Consider the following 17,949-nt stretch of genomic DNA (forward strand, 5'->3'; position numbering starts at 1 on the left):
CGCCGGCCAGTGCGGCAGCAACAGCTAGTGCAGACTGTGAGGAAAATGCACGGTGTCTGCCGGGAGCAGGGAACGGGCTCACATGATGGGAGCCAACATTCCTGTGTGAGTCTGGGGTCTAAAAAACATAGCAGATACCAGCTGCATGCTGCCTTGCCAGTCACGCTGCCATGTAGAATTTAGAGTTGATTAGGTTGGAAAAAGCCCTTCAGATCAAGTTAACCTCAGATGACAACGTCCACCAGACATGCAGCATTTGGTTCCAGATTATATGTTCCTTTAGTTCAGCTAGAACTCAAGGAATTTTTCCAGCACAAACCAAGGCAAGGCTATGTTGATTTGCTTGGCATATTCCTTCTGAGGGGCTGAGAGGGGGAGCTGATAACCACGCTCACCCTCCCTAAGTTTCTGTGATTCCTAGGGCTGTTGCCACACAATAGCACGTAGATTGGGGTGACCCTAAAAATCAGTGGAGGTCACTGGCCTCACCCCCATGTTCAGAAGGCCATGTGACCTTCATGGCTTGCCCTTCATTGCTTGTCAATGCAGTGTCTTTTCTGTGCTTGTTTTTATTACTGGATGAGGCAGAATAATTTTTATTTGTTTCTGATCTGATCCTGTTGTTTGCCGTCTTGCCAGAAAATTCACAGCCCCCAGACAAGAATTTCAAGCAGAGGAATAGAATAAACCCCTCTTGTAAGCTGGCAACATCTCGCCTATTGCTGTGTTAAGGGAGACCAGGGTCCGCGGGCCCTGAGAGCTGCCGGACGAGACGGGAGCCGCGGGCCGTCACCGCGGGCTCGGCCATCATGGAGGGGCCGCGCTCCGCGTGCGGAATGGCCGCCGTGCTGCCAGCGCCGCGCTCGCCCGGGCCGCACAGGCGCTGCGCTGCTGCTCCTTTCTGCCTCCCCCCTTGTTCCCGTGTTCCCAGCAGAGTCCTGGGATAGCACACGCTGTCGTGCAGGGCTTTGTGTGACAAGCAGCGAACTGCTGATGTCTTAGAGCAGCTGTGGTGTTAATAATGTGTCTGCGTCTGTCAGTCAGCCTGGGCTCTAGAGAATCCACCACAGTGGTACCACGGCATCCCGAGCGTGGTCACTGGGGAGAGGCGGTGGGAGTGGGGGCTGGAAGCAGGCCGTGGGAGCTGTGCCGCCATGCTGCCCCCCGCCCCCTTCCTCCGCTGGTCTCACACACTTTCTTTCCCCTCGCTTCCACATGTTGTCCCTCCCTGTTCCCAGCTCCGGCCTCCTGCTGCTTCTCTCTTGTCCGGAGGGGTTAGCTCTCGTCTCTCATGCTGGAAATGCTGCCAGCGAATGTTTCTGTGTGCTGCCTGCCAGGTCCCTGGGGACAGGGCCTGGAAATGCAGTGCGGGAGGAGCAGTGGGAGCAAGGGAAAACCACTGCTCGCCTGCATTTTCTAATGGGAAAACATCTCTGCGAGGTGCTGAGCTCTGTCACTGCTGAAGTTGCCCCCTCCCCCTTCCCCCTGCCCCAGAATTTCCCATCCCTGATGCAGAGGAGGAGAGGCTGCAGCACTACCAGGGAAAACTGAGACGTGTTTTTCAATTTGCCTCCTGCTTATCTCTGCTGTTTGGACAGAGAGGTTTAAAAAGCTGGATTTTCTGTCCCTGCAGAGTAAACAGACAGAGCCCGGCAGCACAAACTATTTCTGGCTTATCAGTGGAGGAATGCAGCAGCTGAGGCTGAGCTCGAGTGGGCCGTCAGGAAGGCCCTGAAGGGGCCCCCTCCCCACTCCGTGCTATTAGAAGTGTGAGAGCCCAGCAGGACTCAGAGGGGAGAGTTGGAGAAAAAGGCAGAAAAGGGAAAGAAAGAGGAAGAGAGAGAGTGAGAGAGGCTGAGCAGACCCTGATGGCTACAGATGAAGTTACAGGAGGGGCTCGCAAAGCTACGAAAAGCAAACTTTTTGAGTTTCTGGTCCATGGGGTGGTGAGTCGGGAAAGTTAGTGAGCTGGCTGGCTCTGAATAGAGGGATGAGTGGAAACTGGAGGTTCTGTGCTGGGCTGGATCGGCTCCTGCAGTGTGCTCCTGGGGCGCTGATAGCTGCATCACCAGGAGAGCACTGGGGTCTGTAGAACCCCCAGCCTATGCACTGATTCATTGTTAATACAGGCTTGTGTCTGGGGGGATGTGTGCTGTGCTTTCTGCTGTGATTCTCCATGAATGGTGAATAGCATGCTTTTCAGCCTGATCATGGTGCAGAATCTGCACTGGATCTAACCCATATGGGCTTGTAGGACACTTTGTTCTGTAATCAAACTTGTGTTTTGAAAAACAGTTCTGATGAGAGCCTGATGAAGCCTTGGGGTGCTGCCTCTGGTTCTTGTCTCCAGTCTTGGCTCATTTGTATCCTCTGGCTACTTAACAGGTGACTTTCAGGGGCTTGAAGAGATTAGCTCTGCAGGTCTGTAACAGTCTATGGAAACTCACCCACGAGAGAATTTCAGGGTGCCATGCTTAATTAAAGCAATCCTTCAGGTCTTTAAAAATGTTCCAGCTTTTGTTTAAGAATCAGGTCTTCGATCTCCATTTAAGGGGAAATGTTCACCCTGTTTTGCTGCCATTGGAAACGTTCTTTAAATGACTCCAGTGTCTGAGAGCAGTCACCATTTATAACATTTGGATTTCTAGCATTAATACACATTGAACAGAAATAAGGCTGTTAAAGAGCCCGAAGGAATGTGATATTATTTGGATGCTGGTATTCCCGAGTGCTTCTTTCTTGAGGATCCTGGCAGCTCCTGTGACACCTTTTTGAAGACATCAGGTGGGGGCTCTTGTACAGAGGTCACAGAAACCTGTGGGGCTCCAGGCAGGCTATTGAGTTGTCTCCATGATTCAGGCTTACTCCAGATGTGTAGGATCTTGTGTGTTTCGTTTAGATCCTGGATATGGTGGATTTGGCAGGGCTAAGGACTCTGAGGTGGCCTTTGCCGTGGTGGGAGCTGTGAAGAGGTGATGTGGTGCCAGTGTACAGGAGCAGGCTGGGCGAGGTTGGCAGCTCTTCGGGGTGACGGAGAGCAGTGGTTTAGTTGTGGACATGTGGGTTTGTCAAGGTGGTCTGGATTGTGATGGCTGTATCTGAGCAGAACCAGAAGCAAGTTGGGAGGGTGGCAGATGGGATGATTTTGCCTTTTCTAAAGTTTCCCTTGGCATTTGCACACCAGTGCTCTTCCTTTAGTATCAAGAAGAGTGGCAAAAATAGTTATGTGAATTTGCTTATTCCACATCTAGCTGGCCTTCGTGTGAAAGCAGCATGCAGGGCTCTTAAGCCTGGGAAATTTTTAATTTATACCGGAATGAATATAGCAGAACTCATTTCCATTACTTATTTGGATGCCTGGAAAGTCTGCCTTTTCTACCCTGGGGGATTTGTTGCTCGTGGCATCTTACTTGAATATATGCATTAGCCTGGAATATCTGTAAATATCTTTCTGCTTCTTGTTGCCGAGGCTGGGGCTTCTTGGCTGTAGTTCTGGTGCCTGAACACCTCTTGTATCACCCTCTCCTCTCCTTCATTATCATCTCCTTTAGTTCTGCTTTGGTGCCTGGTTTGTTTTTTCCTTTAGTTTTTTCCTCATCTCAGGTTCATTTTGATCAAAACATGGGTTGGGGTAGTCACTTTTCCATTACTTAAAAAAGATTAAAAAAACCTATAACTGTTTTATCTCTCCAGGCGCTGTATCCTGCCAAATAAGAGAATGTGCCATGCCAGTCATTGCCTTGAGTTTGCCTAGCACTGGCTCCTCTGTTTTATTACTACCCAAAGTGTGTCAACACCTGAATGAATTAAGTGAAAAATCAAGTTGCATTGCAGACTTTAGTGGAATTTCTTGGAGTCAGATTCTGCTCTAATTCTAGGGACCAATCTTTCCTTCAAATGACTAATTTTTTTATTCTATCTGTGATAACATTATTTAATTTGGTTATTGAAAATTATTTTCTCTCCCCCCTCAAAAAATGGGGAGAACCAAACAGAGGTAGAATGTTGTGAGAAATCTTTTTTTTTGCTTTGTGGACACTTAAATTAACAGGATAATTCTGCAGTATTTCCTATGGGCAGTTAGCTCTTGGATTCACTTGATCTTTCTGGAAACGTATGTTCCTTTGCTAAGGTCACTTTGCCCTTTGCTCTTGTGCACCTGATCCTGCCTTTGTGCTTTTCCATATTCCCAGTTTAGATGATGTATTCTTCCTTGTTCGTCCCAGGCAGAAGGGATCCCCCTGAAAAGTGAAATCTTCCAAAGGTTAAAACTCTCAAGTGGGACTCTTCATTCTCACCTGCTTGAGACCTTGATAGTTTGTTACACCTCTGGTTAGCAGCTGGGCTTTTAGAAAGTTTAAATCTCTTTCAGTTATTTATTTTTACTATGCTTTTACTCCTGTTCAGTTTCATCAGCATCTTGCACATAATTTTTGTGGGAAGAATTGTTTTTCCCCCCAAAGGCTTCATGCTGTACTTAGTTGTTGTTGTTGTTGCTCTATTTTTCTAGCATCTGTATGGACAAATATGGCTTTAATCACCACATTTATGTTGATTATCTTTTTATCAATGCATTTTCTGCTCTCCAGTAGTACATTTCAGGCAGTCTTTATGACATTTCTCTAGGTGTCCAGCTGTTTTCTTATATTTTGTTGAACAAGTTACTAGTCTTGCTGCAGATCATTACTTTCCTCAGTTTCCTCTATCCTCCAGTCCCTACCATAGGCCTCATTGCTGGCTGGATCCCTTAAATGGATCCTGCCTATGTCTCTCTCCCCTGCTTTTTTCTTTGTTTCTTTCTCTTTTGTCTTTTTCTTATTCAAACAGGTATCTATCTGCCTGTTTAGTCTTGAGAAGGTCCGTGGTGCTGGTCCTGTCAAAACTCTTGTCCAGACATCTGTCCCCTTGTGACTGGATTGCAGGAGCCTTCACCTGGTGCCTTGTGCTGGCGACCTTGGCTGTGTCATCTGCGCACAAGAACCTGCTGAGAGGTTCATTTTCTTCTCACATTGTTCTGACCTTTTTCGTCTGCTGCTGTGTCCTTTTCCTGTTCCCACTTTATCTTCCTTCCAAAGCCAATCTTCTTGCCTTTTATCCACCAGATACCCCTATAAAGGTCTATGTGCCTTTCTTAACTCTGGAGTCATAGCTGTATTTACAATGTACTTGCTGTCAGTTCAAATCACCTTCTTTTTCCCATAGTGATCTTGGTCTTCATCCTCTTTACTATGCTTAGGAAGCTCTCTGTGGCAGTAGAAGTCATTATCCATATTTATTTTCTGCTAATGGGTGTTATTTCATAATTCCTACTAATCTCTACCGTTTAATATTAGCTACACTCCAAGATTGCTAATTCATTGTGTATTGCTGATGTGACTCCTTTCCTTATCCTCAGTCCTCTTTTTGTTTGGCTATCTACTTATCAAATTTGGTCATAGGATTTTGTGGTGAATACATAAAATGTCTCCTATGAAATGGCATTTACAACACTGAAAGAAGAGTGTCAGAGCACACCAGCATGTAAACAAATACTTAATATATATGATAAATAACTCGTCAGTGTTAGAACAGACTAAACAACAGGTCTGATGGATACAGAGGATCTATAACAGATTTATCAGTGATTTGGAAAAAGGGGCAAGCAATGAATTTCATATATGAGTTTTGCATCTCCTGATACATTGTGGGTTTAAATGAAATGTCACTATTCAGGAGAAAGGCTTGGATGTCCTGTGAGCTGCCTAGTGTCTAACTAATAAGAAATCACATAAACTGTTAGTCTGATTGGGAAGTGGGGCAGGGAATAACGCATAAGCAATTGTAAATCCATGGCATATACTTACAATAATGTTTTTCTGGTTTTGGTAATCTGTATGACTAATAAGCCAGAAGACTGGGAACTCAGAGGACAGTAGTAGTGGGACACCTCTGAAGGCTTCATCAGTGAGGGAATAGGGGTATTTTTGGTTTTATTTATAATCTCTTAGTATAGAGACTGATCATGTAAGTTGTAAAATCTGTCATTGGAGGCTCTTGGGTACTGGTTAAAGAAGTAAACATCTGTCAAAGATGATGGAGATACTGGTAGTACTTCTGTGAGAGGAGGAAGAACTGCATGACTTCAAGGACTCATATTTCAGTATATTATAAAAATTATGGAGGTTTTATTAGAATGGGAAAAACTAAAGCTATTTTCCCAAAATTGAATGGTGGTCTGTTTTAGTTTTAAGTGAATAAATGTGACTGTTTCTCCCACCCAGTCACAGGGTTGTAGAGATCACTACTCACAATAGTGAGGTGAAGAGTATGGCCAAGTTTGAAAAAAGTAGAGCTTTGCTAATGAAAAAATATCCTACTAATTTTCTTTTGTCCTGGGTGTAGGTACTGTCTTGTCAGAACATAAGCCAGCTAACACTGGAATGGCTAGGAAAGAGCCTCCTGAACAGTTTGTTTTGGACAATTTGTTCCACTTTCTACCACAGAGCTCCCTGTGTGCTTCTCTCTGCAAGGGCATCCTCAGAGAACAGGGCCTGGAATGGAGGCACTGCTTCGCTGTGTGCATGTTCCCTGTTGTGGTCAACAAGGAGGTATTTGGGGTGAGTAGGGCAGCCTGGAGAAGTCAACAAACTTTATGACAAGGAATTTGATTGGGAGGTAGTTGCAGGGGACAGCTAGAGTGAAAACTTCGTACAACATTCAACTATGTGAGCAAGCTACTGGTAGAGATTGAAGGTTTGTCCTTTTCTAGCAATGGACTGATTTCAGACTGTCAGATAGAGAAAGGTTGGTACATAATGAAGAAAATAAAATCATTCCTGCTAGTCAAGGCTTTAATTGAGATCAATGTGATTTTGTGCAATATGGGCTTGTTAAACAAATTTGAGTTTCTGCTTGAGAAAACTTGGATTTGCTGATGATTGTAGGTGTATGGATAAAATGGATCTGTGAGATGCTTGAATTGCTCTTCTCTTTCAAAAAAAAATACTGTAGGAATATGAAAATAGTCAGACGATCATTTAGTTCAGTATCCTGTGTAGAATGGGGGCAGTGGAAGGCAGCATGGAAATACAGGAACAAGGCAAAACCTTAGTGATTGTTCATACGAATACGCTGCATTGGAGCTTGGGAGCTATCTGACCCAAAGCTGCCCTCTGTGTAGTGCCTCTATGTGGATTTTATTTATGGATGTTAGTCTAATGCTATCTTCCTGAACCCTTGTAAGCTTCTAGCAGTCAGTGTTTTGTGTCAGGAATTTTTTCAGCTTGTCTTGCATAAGGAATTATCCGATCCTGCCAACTGTTGTTTGATTACTGTAAGGGAAGAGACAGCAAGCTCTTGACCAGCTTCTTCTCTCTCCGAGCTAGTCATGGTGCTGCAGAGGTCTGTTGTTCCTCTCCCTCCCAAAGCCATACTTTTCAAGAGGTGCATCCTGGTAGTTCTTCACACAAAATCCCTTCTATACATTAGATCACAGCAGTGGTATGATGAGATCTATTAAAGCTGGTGGAACTCAAAGCTGGTCTGTAAGTTTTATTTGTTTCAATTCCAAAGACTGGGTTTTTTCTTTTGGTTGCATCCAAGTGCACCACTTGAGCTTGGTGGCAGATTACTCTGAGCTGTGAACAGACAGGCATGAATTAGAACTGAACTTAATCTCATGTTCCAATTCACAGTTCTGTAAATGGGATATTTTCCTAATTAAAGACTTCTGGATTGTTGTGAATATTATATTAAAATGTGTGGTACCTGGAATACTTGGACTTACAGACCGAGAGCTTTTAGGAAATGGAGGAAGGTGAATATGGCAGGAAGCAAGAATTGCAATACTGATGTTTCAGCTTACTAACCCTCTGAAAGATTCATAGACATCAAAAGGGAACTCGTGAAGTAACATCTATATTTGTAAGGAGGAGAGAAGCCTTGTACCAGTTTTATTTGTTGTACTTCTAAGAGTCCATTCTGAAACAACACATCCAGTTGGGAAACCATTTGTGCAGTCAGAAACTTGTTGCCATTACACAGCATCAATCTAGTCTAAATTTCTTAAGGGTTCCACGTACTTGTAGTTACTCATTCTTACTTCCAGACAGCATCAGGTATCTCCTCTTGCTTATGTTTATGCCCTATAGAAATCATAGAATGATTTGGAATAGAAGGGATCTTAAAGATCAGCTTGTCCCACCCCTCTGCCATGGGCAGGGACACCTTCTGCTAGACCAGATTGCTCCAAGCTCCATCCAGCCTGGCTTTGAACACTTCCAGGGATGAGGCAGCCACAACCTGGGCCTCATAAGTAAAGAATTTTCTTCTAATCTAAACCTACTATCTGTCAGTATGAAGCCCTTCTCTCTTGTTGTGTCACTCCAGGCCCTTGTAAACAGTCTCTCTCCATTTTTCTTGGAAGCTCCTTTTTAGTTAAGAAATATGCTGTTTGTGTACTTGGTGGTGGTGGTTATTCTCAAAATCTGTCAGTGTCTGTTAACAAGGAGCTGGTGGCTGTTCCCCACGAGCCAGCCGCAAGAGCCGCCTGTGTGGTGCTGAGGTGGTTGGAGTCTGTCAGGACAGGAGATTGCTCTAAGTGCAGCTCTGCACTGCAATGCAGCACCTCCTGGCTCTCTCTTCAGTCTTTCTGAGGCCTCTTGTGGGTGTTCTTGCTTTACTTTTCTTGACACTTTCTTTTACTTTCACCTGTCAGTTCTCCAGGTTATTTTCCTCTTACTGTTATGTCCAGACAGGACTCCTTTTTTCTACTTCTGTGTTTTGACTGCTGTGATGCACATCCCCTGAGAAAAGAGTCCGCAGTAGAAGAGCATAGAAAAGCACTGCTCTAATGTTGTCTTGTTATTGCTGTCAGACAGAAGTTCACTTAAGTGTGACAAAGAGGACAGAGGCAGAGCTCTGATGTGACAGGAAGTTCAGACAAGGAAGACAGCAGACAAGCCAAACACTGCTTAGAAAACTGGTCAGTGGAAGGCAGTGGAGGGCTGTGGCACAGGTGTCAGGGGGCAGGTGTTCTGCTGTACTGACAGCATGCTCAGGTTTGAGCAGCTGTAGCCAGAGCGGTGATGGGCTGTGCACATGTACACAGGCAGTCGGCAGAACTCTTGGGGACCAGTATACATGCATGAAATATTGGTTGTGTGCCTTTGTGTCTTTGCCTTGATGCTGTGCCTCACTTCTGCTCTGTTCTCTGCTTCACCTTCTCAGAGCTGTGAGAGTGGTCCTTTCAGCTGGGGACAGGCTGTAGTTTTCCTCATTTCCTATGGCCAACAGTGGTTTTGCCATCAAGATGCTTGTGCAGATTAATACATGTAAATGGAATCAATGGAGGTAAAAAGGACATAGGACCATGGGTACAAACAGAGATGGGTCAGGGATGGGGGTCTCAGGTAGATGATTTTCCAGGAAGGAGGATGTGTCAGTTTTGCACTGCAGTGTTTCCCATGAATGCTTCTTGTTTAAGACTGATTCCGTCCTGCTGAGGAAGAGGGGGAGAGACAGATCCTCATCTGTAGACAGATGCACCTTCAAGATCTCTTTCAAAAGTCATAATGGTATTGGAATACTCTTTAGTATGAAGACTTTTCTTTTTTAATGTAACGATTGTGAAAAATATGGTGTATTGTCCCTCACTGTCTTGTATCGTGCATGCGTTTGAGAGCAAAATAAGCTTTGAGGTACAGTGAGATACTGCTTGTATGTTCTTCTTTTATCAGAGTTTAAATAGATAAAGGATTTGTTTATCTTGGGAGTCTGGTGGGCTTGCAGCAGGAAGACAGTTGCACAGTTGCATAGTGAGTAATATTTTATCTATGAGTGATTTCAGAGGTAAGAACATGAGAACAGAGGCAAAGGAATGAGGCGGTCAAGGGATGAGATCGAATGTGCTTTTGCTAGAGCTGCCACTCTCTTCTCATGTTTGTCCTTTCTCTATGTTTCTCTGTTTTAGTGCTTAACAAAGGAAACTGAAGGAAGTTCAAAAACGTAAGACCAAGACTGATAGTAGATTTAGCTTGCTGACCTTGTTCTTCAAGCCTTAAGTTGTCCTTCAGAGCAGCACCAAAGTGGGCCTTCAGTTTTATCCATGTAGGCAGTCAGTCTCCACGAGATGGCTGTGCTCAGGATTCGGGCTCTTCTGAATGACTGTCAGATGTCCCCAGCTGACTGACAGGCAGCAGCTGGCCGGTGGTCTGCCCTTTGCTGGAAGGAGGCCACAATGTGTGGCTTGACAGATGACAGGTCTTAAATGCAGGCTCAAGAGAGAAGCATTTTCTGGGCCGTTTCTTTCCGCTGACTCTGCCTGGGTCAGAGGGTCGGGGCGCATACACGGGAACAGAGAGCACTGTTCTCTTCCAGCTGTTCTTGGGGCTCCAGGCTCATGGCAGAAGACATTTGGAGCTTTGCACAAAGCTGCAGTGTGGTCTGTCTGCTGCCTGCTGCTCTCTCCGTGGCCATGCCTGCCATTGCTTTCTTACATTGACACTTGCTGAATTCACCTGCTTGAATTCCTGTGCTGGTGACTCTCCTACCTCCTGCCTTGCTTCTCTGTCCGTACCAGTTACAGCCCATATTGGTTCTTTGCTGATTATCCGTTCTTCTCCTTTCTCCAGTTTGCTTTACAGATACAAGCGTGATGAATATCTAAGACTTGTGGTGATCAGGGAGCGCACTGAGCTGGGGCTTTGGGAGCTGTAGTGGATTTGGGTGGTTAATTTGGAGATGCAGGTTCAAATTATTTTTAGAATTATGTTTTATTATAATACATCTATAAATATTTAGAAATCATAGAAATTATGATATAAAGGTGATACAAACTTTTAAAAATAATTGTATATGTTGACTGTGCACTAAATATTTTCTTCCCACTCCCAGTGGACTCGCTTGCATACCCTCAGGGGTGGACATATCTCACTTTGGGGTCCACTAGTGTATTTCTCCCAAGTGCTTTCACAGTCTGTAGCTATTGAGCCAAGTATGTCTTCCATGTTGTTAGCACCCTTTTGGAAGAGGGTTCCACAGGCTGATACCCACAGTGTGACAAACTCACCCCTCCAATGGTCTGTGAGCCTGACCCCTCTGACCCCTCCATGGCCAGGGTTTGCTATTCTGGCAGGGGCAGTGAACGGTCAATACCTGACTGTTCTCCCCAGGCCACACGTGATTCTGCAGAGCTCTGGCAAATGCCCCTTTAGATCACCTTGGATCACCTCTTTCCAGATGAAAAGTCACAACATATTTACCTTTACTTCCCTGGATGCAGTTCCATATGCTAAGAATTCCTGTGCCATTCATTGTCCTTGTTTCAGCTCTTCTCTGCTATCACTGAGCTGCAGGAGCCAGAGTGCGCACAGACCTTCATTTGTGGACACACCATGGCCATAGTGCACTGACATCCTCTGTTCCTTCCACTCTTATTTCTTTTCTTTATGACTTTTTTTGATCTCTAGTAACCAGTGAACCAATGTTTTTCTGGAAGTGTCTGTTTAAACAAGGTCTTGGTTCTGCTGGACAGCAATCAACTTAGGGCCCATCACTTTGTCTGTGATTCTTGTATTGTTTTTTCCCCTTTTGTAATTCAGTACAATATGCATTGAACATTTGCATCTTCCTTTTAAGCATTCATTCTGTCGCATAAAGTCCTTCTGCAGTTCTTGAAGCTGGCCTTCGTCCTTGTCAGCATGAATAACTAAGCATTGCCAACAAACTTTTTCACTTCCTTGCTTTTTTCCTGGCTTTTTTTGGTTCTTTTTTTCCCCAGGTTGTTTTAAATATGCTGAAAAGGAGACATCCCAGTAGAAGTTTACATGTGCCTTTCTTTTGTTTTCAGAACAAATTATTTTTGCCTCATTTCTATCCTTTAACCAATTGTTTATCCATAATGGATGCCATTGCCTCTTGGTTTCCTTAAAAGACTTTGTAGGGGCACTTGGCTTTCAGATGACTTTTGTTGTATTCTTATTTTCATCCTGGTTCAAATGCGTAGAGAGTGTGTGTTTCTGTATTTTTACATATATGTGGACATATACATATTGATAATTCTCAGTATGAGACTAAGCTCATCGCTCATTTTTGAATTGCATTTTACAGGCAGTCATTATTTTACTGGTGGTTTTCCTTGATGGCTATAAACTTTTAGAATTCAGAATTGGATTTACTGCGTGTCTTGTGCAGCATTAAGCTTGTGATTTGACCCAGTGTCTCTCAAGAACATGCAGAAGACAATATAAATGCCAGGGCTTTAGAATGCCTACAGGGGCTGCTGACAAACTACCACATCCACTTCATTTTTTTATTTTTATTTTAAAGGCTTGATCAGAGACGTGACCTTTTCTATAAAGGATTCGTGTTGCGTTACGAACTTACACTGCTCTCTGGTGTAGGCGAAGTAGAAGGCTCTCAGTGGAAATGTTTATCCCGGTGCTTTGCCTGTGCTGCTTTCTGTCTCCCGGCCGATCAGAGCCGCCTGCTCGGATCGCAGCGCGGGCAGCGCGTGAGCTGCACCGGTGCGGACTGCGTGTTGCTGCCATGGGGGGTTCCCTTCGGGCTGAAGGTAGAGCTTTCAGCTGTAACCTGGTCTGGATCTGCTACTGACCGCTGAGTGTTTTCCCAAGCCTAGTATTTTGCCTCCCTGTTTCCTGTCTACTTTATCCCGGAATGCCTCTCCATGATACCCAAGATACACCAGTCACAGGGCTGACATGCTTTGTGTTGCTGCTTAGTGCTTATGAGGATGGTCAAAACAGGGAATCTGTTGGGGCCTGTGTCGCATGATGTACAAATGTCTTGGCAGCTGCAGAAAGAGGAACCAAACTGCCTTTTCTTTCTGTTTCGCTTTTCCTCCAGCGCCCTGGGATGCCATCAGGAGCTCGAATGCCCCATCAGGGGGCTCCCATGGGTCCTCCAGGCCCCCCATATGTCGGAAGCCCCTCAGTGCGACCTGGGATGCCCCAGACTGTGATGGAAACCACAAGAAAACGCACTGCACCACAGCAGGTCCAGCAGCAGCAGGTGCAGCAGCAGGTGCAGCAGCAGCAGCAAGCCACTCAGAACCGAGCTAGGAGGTGAGTGTTCTGGAAAGAAAACACAGGAGGGCAATTTGAGGAAGCAAAGATGGTACCTGTTTAGCAGTAGATAGGACTTTTAAGATCAAATGAGACAGAAGATCTGTGTACTGACAGTTTTTTAGTAAATTTTACTTTTTTTTTTTTTTTTTTTTTTTTTTTTTTTTTTTTTTTGTGGCGATGTTTTTCGCAGCTTTTTTTTTGTATTTTTTTTTTTTTTTTTTTTTTTTTTTTTTTTTTTTTTTTTTTGTGAATGGTCTTGAACAAACCAGCCTTTACTAAGATCTGGTTTTGAAGTTATTCTGTTTTTACTTTGCAGGTTTGTCAGGCCATAAATTTTTCGAGTATGTTTGGCCTTTAGAATTAATGAACAGTTCTCTTCTAATATAGTACAATTACTGTATTACTTGTTGCCTGTTCTGTATAGTTGCTCTGATTTCTGACTGGCTTACCTAGTTGTTTGGAAACACAAAGTTGTTTCCACACAAGTGGAAAAAACTTTGGTTTGTCATGTGAATGCTTGTACTATGGTCACTCAGAAGAGTGGTCATAAAACTTGCAGTTGTCCCAAGTGTTTTTGCATATAAATAAATATGCACTGGAAGTAATTTCATAAAATCAGAGGGATTTCTGTGTGGAATTTTCTTTTTGAAATATGCCCACCTTGTACATTGCTGAATGCATTCTCTCTTAAATAGGTTAGCTACCTTCTTTTTGCAGCACATTAGACCTCATCAGTCTGGAGTGTTGAGTGTGATCCACACACACATAGGGTGCAGTCATCTGAGTGGACTACCTTTTGCAAAATCATTATAGATGTATATACAGCTTCAGGCAGTGTTCTGGTGGTGTCAGGGACTCTCCAAGTTCAGTTCTTCAGGAGCCCTGCTCTGTCCAGGTTATATACCTTGGATCAGCAAGCCAGATTTGGGAATGCTTGTGTCTGGGATGCATCTGGAAAGGACACTGATCTTGAGAGTATGAACACATTACAATTGAAAAAGGTTGACCACAGAAGGAATGTGTGTGAGTGCAGCACGTGAGCACAAGCAGCGCGTGTGCCTCCTGGAGGCCTTCCCCAGCACCAGCCAAAATGCACATTCTATAGCACCTCCCAGGAGGTTCTCCAGGAGGCTGCACAAAATAACGCCCAGCCTTCAGCTACTAGGGTGGATATAACCGGAAAAATTGCCCCTGCTGGATAATTAAGGTAAACTTTAGTCACTAACTAGTTTTCAGGGAGCATTAGAGGACAGTATTTGCTAAAAGTGTTGGCCTGACTCACAGTAAAAAGTTCCCCTCCCCTGTTCTTAACTTCAGTGTTGCTAGTTTGAGACCCAGCAGTGATCTCTGCTGCCTTGAGCCCAGTTCACACCAGTGCTGCGTGGGTACTCAGAGAGTTTCTTCTGCTGTACCTTCCCTTCAGATAATGTGTTGAATGTTTTCCATTTTATCATTTCCACCTCCCTGTTATTTCCCATTAGGTGTTTTTCAGGCACACTTTTCTGGCACCTTGGGTCCAATTCTGGGGGTGAAATGAGTTCCATGTTTTCTAGCATGGGCCAAGAAAGTTGCACTTGTCCTTTTTTGGCAGGTTCGGTGGAGACAAAAATCTCATTTCTGTAAGAGATTATTGAAGAACTGGTTGAGATCCAAATTGTTTGGGGATGTTGCTTTGTTTTTTTCTTGCTTTTTATTTGCAAGCCTATGGGATTGTTGCAGATACATGAATATCCCTATCCCTTTTGGAGGCTGGGGCTTGCTCATCCTTTACTTCCAGATTCTGTGAAGTGCTTCTGTGCAAATTTCATTTTGTGAGCTGTGGAAGCTGTTCGAGTTTCACACCATGTGACATTCCATTCCCATTATTCCTACATTTTTTAAAAGGGACATTGTTCACCTATTAAGTTGGGTTTAACTGAATTTTCTGCCCGCTGTATCTCCAGGCACAAAGAGTTCCTCAGCCTTGGCTTATGTGGGGATGGGGAAGAGTCTTAAGAATCTGGTATTTCAGCCCTGGCTCATTATTAACAAAGGTGGGAAGAGAATATGCCACACCAATGTGCGTGGAAACAGCTTTTATGTGAACACGGCTGATGACAGACTTCCAGTGTGAAAAGGAGGGGTGTCCTTGTGACATGGCAGAGTGGCAGCAGGTGTCTGTCACAGACGGAGTGATTAATCTCCTGCTTAAGATAAAGGCCTCACAAGTTAAAGAGATGAAGAATAGGACCTGAACTCCCTCTTGGCCCCTGTTAGAGAAAGCTGGGTGACAGGTTTGGTGGGCATGAACAATTATTAGAATCTGAAGACAGTCTTCCTGACAGCAGCATTTCTCAGCCACATACACATTTGTGTTTATGTACATGAGTACAAGTGTGTTTTTAAAAGCATAACTATAGAAATGTGCCTATGTATGGGTATGGACACAGTATGTATACACACTGCAGGCACACATATGTCTTCCCACATGTGTGTTCATAAAGATGAAGAAATGTGGAAATGTAAGGTCTTCTATCTTTATCCATCACTCATGCAAATATGTTAAAGTAAAACAAGTGTGTATGTACATATGAAGGAAGGGTGTGCATATGTGTGTGTTTTCATACCTCATGTGAAATACATACTATATATGTATGTGTGTTCTTCAGCACTTAATTTTGGGCATGATTGAATAAATGAGTGTTGTCTGTTTGAACAAGTTGATGTGCCATTTGCAGGCACTCAGCCACTCAGAGGTGCACATGCATAGGTGTGTCCGTGCATGCCACACGTGAGACTGTCCTCTGCATGCTTGCCTGTACCTAGAAGCAGTGTGTGCACATGCACTTGCATATGTTGCCGCCCTGCACCACGGCAGATGCTGTGATCAAAGAACTTACAGACTTCTTTCCAGGATGCATAACAGACAGCCCTGATTTGTTTTTACCTATCTGCCTCCCCAGGCTGCTGAGAGAAGGGGTACAAGGTCCTGGGCATGGGTGAGACCCTTTTGCTGATGCATGCACAGCTGTGCACCAGCATGTGGAGATGTCAGGATAATTTAGCAGGTGGCCTCGTTACTCCTAGATCTGTCACCATGGTAACGTGTTTTTTTCTTTAAAAAATGTACAGTGCCAAGAGGAGGAAGATGGCTGACAAAATTCTCCCTCAGAGGGTGAGTCGCTTTCATTTCCTATTCCCTTCACAATCAGTTCAGCATCTTAGTGTAATTAGAGGAAATTTAGAAAATTCTTTCACTTTTTGTTTAAAAATCTAATTAAAAAGTAAGTAGGCAGTGGGTGAAAGTCTGGCGAGGCGGCTGGGGCTGGCTGGGGGCTGGGAGCGCGAGCGGCCCGGCCTGCGCGGCCTCGTGCCTGGGTTAGCCGAGCCAGCACTGCCGCTTGCTGGAGGCAGCGCGGCGCTGGGTGCAGGCGGCTCCTCGGCTCCGCGGCCTCGCCTCTCCTCGAGGCTTGCCATCCTCCCTTGAGCCTGGCGAAACCTGGCCCACATGTGGCTCTACCTGAGGGGTGGGCTCAGACTCAGGTCTCTGGCCCAGTAGAGCTGCCAGGTTGTGATTTTTATGGTTGTGTCACCATAGGGCTGAAGTGAACCTGTGTAAACAACAGAGTCTGAGGGGTCTGTATTGTCTGGAGAGTTACTAATTCTCTTATCTCTGGGGGTACATCTGGCTTTTGGTGTCTGCCTATGTTTGATCCTCAGTGCTTACATCTTCTACTTCCTTTCTAAACATTGGGATTTCTCTCTGCTCTCCTCTCTCATTATTCCCATACTTTTTATTTTCTTTACCCTCTTCAGTACAGTTTGGAAGAAACTGCTTGGTCCCTAAAGGCTTCAAAATACATACCCTTGTCACATCCTAATCTAAGTTGTTTTGACTGCTGGTGCTTTTTCTGGGCTCAGAATCCCTTGGACAGGTGTGTCCTTTTCCTCCATGTCCTTTTCAAGTTTTCAAGCTCCACTGCTAAATTGAGCCCAAACTTGCTGGCAGGCTCCAAAGTCACTTCTGTGACATCTCACAGGTGCCTACTGCCAGCCATCCAAAGAAATGAGCCCACTTTGATGCTCCTGATGTTATGCTATCACTTCTTCTCTTGTAATTCCTGCCACATTCTGAAAGCACAGCATTTCATATGTAAGCCATTAGATCTCTTATGTTGCTGTCTTGAAAGGACTAAGGTACCATTAAACCACTGAGCCACTAGCAGCCTCCCTGGTGATTATGTTGAAGTCTCATTCCTGCTCTGCTGGTGGTCTGTACCTTTTTTTATAATGAAAGCTAAGTTTCTTGTACTGTCAGTTTTGTCTGTCCCACACAAACTGTTTTCACAGACAATGATACGTCCTGTATAGTGAGGCTGTTACTGAAATATATGTCAATTTCAAGATGCTTTTAGTTTTGTTTTGGGTTGGTTGGTTGTGGGAGTGGTTTTATTTTCAGTTTTTATTTTGCATGTTGCCTTTATAAGATTGAAAGGTGTAAGAGGTAATCAAACTTTTTTACCAGCAGAAGATCACTGACTCTGTTTACCAAGTCCATGATAATTCTTTAATAGGTAGAGCCATACATAGGTGTGTCAGAAATCTCTACAGATGCTTTCAGAGCCATCCTGTCACCAAATATTCTTGCTTTTCAGTATCTTTGTTGTTGCCAGCCAATAGCTTTAACTGATGGAGTAGTAAGACATTTGCTAGAAGTCTCTTCTGCAGTGGGGTTTTTATCAGTGCAGCTGCAGTAGTGGTATCAATGATGTGACCTCTGTCTGGGTTAAGGTACTTTGTAAGGCTGCAGTTAGTGTGTCAGAAATCCCTTACGCTGTCTGTGGGATGAAGAAATGCTGTGCACATCATTGTCCTGTCAAGTGGAGGATGTGCACTGGTGGCTGTG

The 17,949-nt window shown here is 44.5% G+C and overlaps 1 protein-coding gene across 5 annotated transcripts in view; it reads left to right on the top strand.

The window, feature by feature from the left end:
- Positions 1-17,949, top strand: part of SMARCD3 (SWI/SNF related, matrix associated, actin dependent regulator of chromatin, subfamily d, member 3) — a 71,541-nt gene that overhangs the window by 19,688 nt on the left and 33,904 nt on the right. The window contains exons 1-3 of one of the 5 annotated variants that reach the window (XM_041471021.1): positions 1,767-1,946; positions 12,844-13,061; positions 16,176-16,218. In XM_041471021.1, the coding sequence (XP_041326955.1) occupies positions 1,869-1,946; positions 12,844-13,061; positions 16,176-16,218 (339 nt within the window). In that variant the 5' untranslated portion in view covers positions 1,767-1,868. Of the gene's footprint in view, positions 1-1,766; positions 1,947-2,360; positions 2,386-2,674; positions 2,785-9,532; positions 9,555-12,843; positions 13,062-16,175; positions 16,219-17,949 lie in introns of those variants that run through there. The other 4 variants (XM_041471024.1, XM_041471025.1, XM_041471022.1 and 1 more) reach the window with 4 other exon arrangements.

Source organism: Pyrgilauda ruficollis, unplaced genomic scaffold, assembly GCF_017590135.1.
Source record: "Pyrgilauda ruficollis isolate IOZ18807 unplaced genomic scaffold, ASM1759013v1 scaffold252, whole genome shotgun sequence".
Lineage (NCBI taxonomy): Eukaryota > Metazoa > Chordata > Aves > Passeriformes > Passeridae > Pyrgilauda > Pyrgilauda ruficollis.